At 35.5% G+C, this 9,249-nt stretch overlaps 1 protein-coding gene across 2 annotated transcripts in view; it reads left to right on the forward strand.

Moving 5' to 3' along the window:
* LOC107583358 (kinase suppressor of Ras 1-like) overlaps positions 1-7,543 on the forward strand; it is a 39,417-nt gene extending 31,874 nt beyond the window's left edge. The window contains exons 12-20 of one of the 2 annotated variants that reach the window (XM_016269548.1): positions 1,321-1,369; positions 1,468-1,531; positions 1,724-2,211; positions 2,288-2,384; positions 3,387-3,520; positions 3,598-3,729; positions 3,812-3,947; positions 4,601-4,734; positions 6,378-7,543. In XM_016269548.1, coding sequence (XP_016125034.1) covers positions 1,321-1,369; positions 1,468-1,531; positions 1,724-2,211; positions 2,288-2,384; positions 3,387-3,520; positions 3,598-3,729; positions 3,812-3,947; positions 4,601-4,734; positions 6,378-6,384 — 1,241 coding nt within the window. In that variant the 3' untranslated portion in view covers positions 6,385-7,543. Of the gene's footprint in view, positions 1-1,320; positions 1,370-1,467; positions 1,532-1,723; positions 2,212-2,287; positions 2,385-3,386; positions 3,521-3,597; positions 3,730-3,811; positions 3,948-4,600; positions 5,069-6,377 lie in introns of those variants that run through there. The other variant, XM_016269547.1, reaches the window with a different exon arrangement.
* The last annotated feature ends 1,706 nt before the right edge of the window (positions 7,544-9,249 follow it).

A 9,249-nucleotide genomic window follows, 5' to 3' on the forward strand; every position in this document is an offset into this window, starting at 1 on the left:
ATTTGCCCGGCCCCCCCCCCCCCCCCCCCCAAAAAAAAGGGGCTCCTTAGATCATTTTGACTCTTAATACATAAACCGTGTCAGATGTGTAACCCTTAACATAAATTTGTATGGCAGAATCTGATCAAAATCTGAATACTCATGAATGTAGTACAAGTTATGTTTGGTGACCACTGTCTGTAAGTATATGTCTGTTATGTGTGTAGGTTGTTCTTTAGAATGTATCCTTTTGTTCTGTATTTGTTTGAAAAAAAGGAGGAAAAAAAAAAATAGTGATCAAATAAACACATTTATCATATATAAATGCATTGTTATTTCACATAATATGTGAAGTGCCATAATCAGACACATATTCAGTCTCACACTATGGTGGTGAACGGAAAAGCCCAAAGACCAATTTTTATTTTAATACAATTTCTGTTAGTAAAAGCATATTCAAATAACTTTAGATAAATTCAATTATACAAAAAGAAAAATATGAATTAGCTACAATTTCCGGTCAATTTGTTAATGACACACTAGTATATTTAACTAAAACAAACTATTAAAAACTGTTTTTGTTCATTAAAATAGTTCAAATAAAATCTTTTTAAAAAGTTAAGCTTAAAAAAAACTATGTACAAACACGAAAAATACAAAATGAAAATTAAATACGAATATGAAAATTGACAACTAAGATAAAAAATACTTAAATAGAAATATTAAAAAGCTAATACAAATTTTGATAAAACACAGTTTGATAAAACAAAAAACAAACATAAACATGATAACTGAAAATATAAAAAGGAAAGCTAATTTAAAATATTAATAAATACTATAATAGTACACTGAACACACTACATACTGCTAACGTTATTTTGAAAATAAAATGATGATCCATCAACACCCCATTTACAGGTGTAAGAACTATAAAGTACCTCAAACTTTTTAGCAAGATCTTATTTTTTCCCCATCATTTTATGGATTCCTTGTCTAAAACAATGAAATTCAGCAGATTTTCAGCCATGAAATGGCTAGCATAGTCTCCAGCACGTCATTTTGTCCAGTCTGCAGTAAACTGAACCGACTTTTACAAATGTACAAATCTGAGCAATGCCTAAAGTAATGTGTTTTGCATGCTGGTGCTGTTCACACAGAAGTAGTTTATACTTGTGAGATGAGCTGCACCCTGATGGTGATTTGTGGCGCTGCATGTTACATTGAGCAATAATAATATCAGTAATTCTGTATCGGTACAACTAGAAATAACATGTTTACAGAGTCAGTGAATTTATTCTTTCAAACATAATAACCTGGTTAATATTATCATGTCTTTCACAGATGTGTGCAGTTCCAGCATCCTTCATTCAGATGGACTCCCAGACACAGTGTAAGTAACGGTAAAATTACTGCTCAGAAGTGTAAATATACTGCTGCCTGTTCTGCATTCAGTCATAGTGACGGCTAAATGTTTCATTTTATATACAGTAACGAGATTGATCCATCAGTGGAGGAGATGCACGCAGAACAAGACGAGGAAGATGACAGAGAGGTGAGACGCTTGCGGAACTGAATCTGAATACAGATATATAATATAAAATCACGTAATGTATAATAGGCACAGTTTTTCCTCTGTAACCATTTACAAAGGCGGAAAGAGCGTGACACAGAAACTGATTTCAGCCTTAAGTAGCACTTCCAGCACTGCTGAGAAAACTCATTGTGGTTGGTTCCTCTTGTCTAGGAATTTGAGGAAGAAGAAGAGGAAATAGAAGCAGAGGAGGAAGAGGATATAGCAGTGGAGGAGGAAGATGAAGAGGAAGAGCTGGAGGATGAAGAGGAGGAGGATATGGAAGAGCTGAACCACAGCTCAGAAGGAGAGTGTGAAGGAGACGAGCTGGACGACCTGCCCAGCACGCGAGGAGGAACCCACTGGAAAGGTCCCATCTCTCGTAAGGCCAGCCAGACCAGCGTCTACCTGCAGGAGTGGGACATTCCCTTCGAGCAGCTGGATCTCGGCGAGCTCATCGGGAAGGGTCGCTGGGGTCGGGTCCATCGTGGTCGCTGGCACGGAGAGGTGGCCATCCGACTCCTGGAGATCGACGGGAACAACCAGGACCACCTGAAGCTCTTCAAAAAGGAGGTGATGAACTACAGACAGACACGCCACGAGAACGTCGTCCTCTTCATGGGAGCTTGCATGGCTCCGCCTCATCTGGCCATCATTACCAGGTAGCGTCTCAGACATCCGAGTCCGTCAAGTGATCAAGAAATGGTCATTGACAAGCATGTCTTAATTTCCTCACAGCTTCTGCAAAGGCCGGACGTTGTATTCTGTTGTGAGGGACACGAAAAACACGCTGGACATCAATAAGACTCGGCAGATTGCGCAGGAGATTGTGAAGGTAGTGTTTGCGTGTTTCTCAGAAAGTCATCATAGTTGGGAAGGCTTGTATGGTGGTGAAGAAAGACAAACAATCTAGTGCTTCTATGATTTTACAGACCAGGAAAAAATACTGAGAGATTGATTATATTGGTCAGAAGAGAGAAATATGTCAAATTTGCCATCATTGCCTCAGCCATTGTATTAGAAAGTCTCATGCAGCAGCATTAAATAGTTCTCTGTATTTTTATACTAAGGTAATAAAAGTGTATAGTGTTAGAAATGTACACTAGTGGTCAAAAGTTTGGAATAATTCACATTTTTTGATGTTTTTGAAAGAAGTCTCTTGTGTTCACCAAGGCTGCATTTTTTTTATTTGAAAACCATTAAAAATAGTAATATTGTGAAATAAGATTAAACTGTTAAAAAACTGTTTTCTATTTGAATATATTTAAAATGTAATTTATTCTTGTGATGGCAAAGCTGAATTTTCATGCATCACATGATCCTTTAGAAATCATTTTAATATGCTGATTTGGGGCTCAATTATTGTAAATTATTATTGGTGCTTGATTATTAATAATATTTATTATTATCAGTGTTTTACTGCTTACTATTTTTGTGGAAACCATAAATTGTGGATTCTTGGAATAGAAAGTTCAAAAGAACAGCATTTATTTGACAGAAAAAAAAAAAAAAAAAAAACACAACATATATATATATATATATATATATATATATACTGCAGATATTTTTAATCAAATAAATGCAGTCTAGGTAAGCATAAGACTTTAAAATAACATGAAAAAATCTTAATCCAAACATTTGTCCACTAGTGTACATTATTTTATTTAACAAATTTAATATATTTATATATATATATATATATATATATATATATAAAACTTTATTAGATTTACAATAGCAATAACCGAATGGAAACACTTCTGTGAAAGTGGTGGGTGTGTTGTATATGTGTGTGGTGTGTACGAGTCACGTCTTGCTTGTGTTTACTGTGTTTCAGGGAATGGGCTATCTTCATGCCAAGGGCATCGTTCACAAGGACCTTAAATCGAAAAATGTCTTTCACGACACAAACAAAGTAGTCATTACTGACTTTGGCCTTTTCGGGATCTCTGGAGTGGTTCAGGAGGGCCGGTACGTCACTGCATTACTCTTGACGATATGGATTGTTACCGTAAATCAATGCTTTAAAGGGTTTGTTGTGTTTTTAGACGCGAAAACGAGCTGAAGCTTCCTCACGGGTGGATCTGTTATTTGGCTTCAGAAATTGTGCGTAAAATGAGTCCCGGAAACAATGAAGACAGACTTCCGTTTTCTAATGCTGCTGATGTTTATGCCTTTGGGTGAGAAATATACTTGACTTCAGACATAATTCACCCCAAATAGTGCTGCGTTGATCTGCCGCCTTTATCTGCTCTCTTTCAGCACCATCTGGTACGAGCTGCAGGCGAGAGACTGGCCCATCACCAGTCAGCCCGTAGAGGCCACCATCTGGCAGGTGGGCAGTGGAGAGGGCATCAGGAGGGTCCTGGCAGAGATCAACTTGGGAAAAGAGGTCACGGTGAGAGACACATTTTAAGTCGATTTATTATTGGACACATGCTCAGTGGAATGGCAGTGAAAGTATGCTACTCCACTCCACTTCCCGTGCCAAGACCGTCTGGGTGAAAATTAGGTCATGCGACAGCTAGACCATAGTGGACATTTTTTATAATAATAATACTTTTGCGTATTATTAAGTATCAATTATTAATTATTATTTTTAATTATTAATATTATTTGTTTATTTATTTTGTGCTTTTCCATAGCTCAAGTACACTTGATCAGTCAGGTTTATAAATATAATTAAATGAATGCAGTGAAAAAATAACTGGCAATACAAATTAAAGAATAGTATCATTTAGAAATAACAGAAATATAGAGACATAGCATAAAAATAGATCAAAATGAATTATCATTAAAGTGTCATAGTTTAATGTAATTGTATATCTTGCTAACTATTTGTAAATAATGTGAAAATAAACTTATGAATTTCTAAGTTCATTTCATTTCATAGTTTAGTACTGTAGAAGTTGTGTTTAAGAGACGCACAAAACACTGTAAAGTGCTACCTTATAATTGGACCAAAATGAGGTATCTTCGATGTTATCCTTGTAAAAACCATCCAGAGGTCAGCTGTTTGTGCTGACTGCTTGATTCCTGTCTGTCCCACAGGAGATTCTGTCTGCCTGCTGGTCATATGACGCTCGTAATCGGCCCACGTTCACGCAGCTGGCCGACATGCTGGAGAAACTGCCCAAACTCAACCGCCGCCTGTCTCATCCTGGCCACTTCTGGAAGTCTGCAGAGTATGTATCCTAGAATCTGGCACACTGTGAAAAGAGGACAAACAGGTGGTAGAAACCTGCACAGTCTGCAGAAACGACGATAAAGATGACCTCAGAGACACCTCAATGAATCAAATGTGTTGTTTGTTTGGTTACTTTCTGTCTGACCTTCTCTTCACTTAGAGTATTTTTGTCTTGTTCAGTCATTATTTTTATCAGCAGCATCTATCTAACATTCAGAAGAGCAGTATCAGCTCTTGTTACAGCATAGGGAAACTTTTATATTGGAAAGATAATCCCATAATCACAACAATTTAATAGCAATACAAATTATGTAAAATAAATAATACACACACACACACACACACACACATATATATATATATATATATAAAATTGTTAGTAGTAGTATTTAATGCAAATATAATATAACTTGTGTTTGTTTGTTTGCTGGTTTGTATTGTATTTGTTATACTTGCATTTTTTTAAATAGTTTTTGCCATGAAAATAGCCTAAGATGCTTACATGGCCTTAAATAAAAATATACTACTACTATTTAATGCAAATAATAATACTTATTATTTATGTATTTAAATAAAAAACAACAATCACAATCATTGTTTATTAATAATTATTATTATTATTATTTTATTATTTATAATATTTAATAACAAAATAATAATCCTTATTATTTATATTTTAATTCCATTACTAGTAGTAGTATTTAATGCAAATAATAATAATTATTATAGATGGATTTAAACAATAACAACAATCACAATCATTTTTATTAATAATAATACTATTTTTATTATTATTTATATATTATAATATTTATATAATTAATAATAACATCAAAATAATAATAATAATAATTCTTATTGCTTATATTTATAATCCCATAATCACAACAATTTATCGCAATACAATTATTTAAAATAAATAACACACACACACACATATATATATATATAAATAATTAGTAGTAGTATTTAATATAAATAATATTAATAATTATTGGTGATGTATTAACATAACAATACTTATTTATTAATTATTTTATAATAATTGTTTATTATTTATATATTTATTTTATATATTGTAATATTTATATAATTAATAACAGCAAAATAATAATAATAATTCTTATTCTTCTTACTATTATTAGGAATTTTTTTTTTTTACCTTTTTGAAGTTTTTCTAGTAGTGTTTGCTAGTAATGAACATTTGCGCTTTTTCTAAAACTATATACTACATATGTAGAATATAATTATTTCTTCAGCTTGGTCAAGTTTTAGAAGATCTCTTTGTCTGTTTGCACTCTTAACTTCCTTTCAAAACATTCATTATTAATCCTGAGGGTGCATTAAGTAATTGAATTCCAAAAATTAAAATGATGCTGTCTTAGACTCTAGTCATATCTGTGGTCTGTTGTATTGTGTATATAAAGGTGGTCCTTCTCATTTCACTCATCACTGTAGCTTCCATCTTGAGAGCACCTGACCAGTAAAATACTAGGTACTTTATGACAAACAAAAATTACTTGGTGCACCTTTAACAAATTCTTTCCTAATTGCTAATTTCCTCTCCAACTGTAAATCGATTTTGCTCTCTAATCTGCTGCTCTTTCTGTTTTTGTCTATGGTTATTTCTTGTCATTGTAGGTTGTAGCCGCGTGCCTGAAACATGAGCAATGCAAAACACAATTCCTGGCTCTGCCTTGCATGCCTGCTGAAAGCCTGACCTCTTCTGGACTTACAAACTAACATCGCCTGCTCTTCTGTCTCTAACGTTCTTTGGTTCTGTGGGTGTTGGGATGGGGGACTGCTGTGGCGATGTGTAAAACCAAATGCTTTGCCTTTTTTATTCCTATTCCTATTATTATTTTCGGAGTGTGTGACTGGTTCTCTCTTTCCGCTCCAGTTCGTGACATCACGTGACGCATTTTTCCCGCTGGATTTGCAGGATTCAATGACACTACGATGAAGATGTTCTCTTTCTCTCTCTCTCTTCCTCTCCTGTGGTCTTGGTGCCTCTTAGTCCTGTGTAACATGCGCTGATTCCGTCTCTGATTGGCTCGTCTGGTTCATGCTAACACACCTTTAGTTGTCACTCTTCCTCCATGGTGTCCGGTAGTAGACGTTTTGTTTCACAAATGATAATATTCTTGATGGAAAGTTATTGAGCTGCGAGGGTCTAACAAAATTTGGTGTGTGAGTCACATAAGGGCCCCTTCTGAGCACAGATTGCGAAAATGAGCCAAAGAGAAGCATGTGCGACTTCTCACCCGACTACAGGGCCTGATTTTCCACGAAGAAGATGCTGAACGTTTGTATTCAAGCGAGATTTCGATGAACTCAGCAGAACAGTGTTCCATAAGTTGTGTAAACATGAACTCTCATACGTGTTTGTGTGTAACGTGCGTGTTTGTAACAATGTGGAAGGGTGTGTGTTTGTTTGCGTGTTCTGTGAAAGACTGGACTTTGTGGTTTGGAAATATCAATGACAATGTAAAATATTTGTGTATAAATATGGTTTATTTATTGTACAGTTAATGAACAGAATTCTTTTAATATTTATATGGACATTTTATATAAATATATATACTGTACATCATGACATTTTGAATAGGTACTGCTGTGCTATCCCAGATGTAAATATTCTTTATATTTTTTCATGTAAAAAACAAAACAAAAAAACATGGAAGACTTTTATAGAATGGGTCGATACATGTCATGTACAGTCATATTTTTGTATTGCATGTGGCTACTGTACACAGTGTCTGTTCTCATCCTTGAAAGACAATAAAATCGAGCTTGTCACGTAACTGGTCAAATCTATACACGTTAGAATCTTAAAAGGATCTCCGGGATTTGCAGAGATTTGCAGTTTCTCATATTGCACAGAACATGCATAAACCTGAAGTACACAAGTGTGTGTTTCAACATATTATTAAATTAATCATTAAATGAATGTTCCGGATTGAGGGGTGTAACCAAATAATTATTGAAAAACCTGTATTAGTCAACCACTCATCTGAACATTTTGGACAAATATAGGCTACAACAAGACTTCCAAGCACATGATTGTATGCAATTATGAATAAAGTCCCTCTCATTGAGCACAATTCTGTTTGATGTTATAATGATGGAAAAGACTCCTGTCTTGTAGATGTAAGACTTCATCTGCGGAAAAAACCCCCCACGAGAGTTCAGAATAATGGTTTCTCTCACTCCACTCTTTCTCCAGACTCTGGGACCTTGATTTCCAAATGAAATGCAAAATTTACTTTGATCTGAAAAGAGGACTTTGGTCCACTGTGTTTTCTGAAGTTTTCTGATTTTAGAGCACTTCATGCTTCCTTCTGCTGACAAGCTTTATAGAGATGCTGATTTCCTTTTCCAGCAGGACTTGGCACCTGCCCACACTGCCAAAAAAAACAAAAGCTGGTTCAATGACCATGGTGTTGGTGTGCTTGATTGGCCTCCAAACTCGCCTGACCTGAACCCCATAGAGAATCTATGGGGTATTGTCAAGAGGAAGATGAGAGACAACAGACCCAACAATGCAGATGACCTGAAGGCCGCTATCAAAGCAACCTGGGCTTCCATTACACCGGAGCAGTGCCACAGGCTGATTGTCTCCATGCCACGTCGCACTGATGCAGTAATTCATGCAAAAGGAGGCCCAACCAAGTATTGAGTACATGTACAGTAAATGAACATACTTTCCAGAAGGCCAACAATTCACAAAAAATGTTTTTTTTTATTGGTCTTATGAAGTATTCTAATTTGTTGAGATAGTGAATTGGTGGGTTTTTGTGAAATTTGAGCCAAAATCATCACAATTAAAAGAACCAAAGACTTAAACTACTTCAGTCTGTGTGCATTGAATTGATTTAATACACGAGTTTCACAATTTGAGTTGAATTACTGAAATAAATGAACTTTTTCATGACATTCTAATTTATTGAGATGCACCTGTACATGTAATGACTGTAGAGGTCAGTGTTACACTGTCTCACTGAAGAAAGTCCAACCCATAACTGGAAAAGGTGTCCGTTGTATCAATACACAGTTTCACACAACTTCACCAGCACAGTGAGGCCCTTGATACCAATCCCCCCCCCCCTTAAAAATTATTTTCCTCTTTCAAAGCTGTAACTAACTATGCATTCAGAGGTTCAGGAAACTATATGTAACTCTTGAGTGATGCAGGCCCCTCAGTGTCTGTGGAAGATAACACCCTGCTGTTTAATGTACTGATTATAATGAATGTTTTTTTTATATCAAGAAATATGGCCTATCATTAAAGAACAGTGATGTTTGCATGGTTATATCACAGCATTCAACTGTAAGAGAAAAACCACTCTGAATCCAGCATCATGCTGCCAGCAGTCCATACTCTTGTGAGGTCTGCAGACTCTTGAGAAACTGTCCATTCACTGCTTCCACTGCAGAGGTTTGAGCTCCAGGGCTCTTCACAAAGGCTTTCTTTGTGTCTCGAGGCAGCTTCTAATTTCTCTGTGTCTGAGAG

This window comes from Sinocyclocheilus grahami, unplaced genomic scaffold (assembly GCF_001515645.1).
Source record: "Sinocyclocheilus grahami isolate Dianchi unplaced genomic scaffold, SAMN03320097.WGS_v1.1 scaffold53.1, whole genome shotgun sequence".
In the NCBI taxonomy this organism is placed as follows: Eukaryota; Metazoa; Chordata; class Actinopteri; order Cypriniformes; family Cyprinidae; genus Sinocyclocheilus; species Sinocyclocheilus grahami.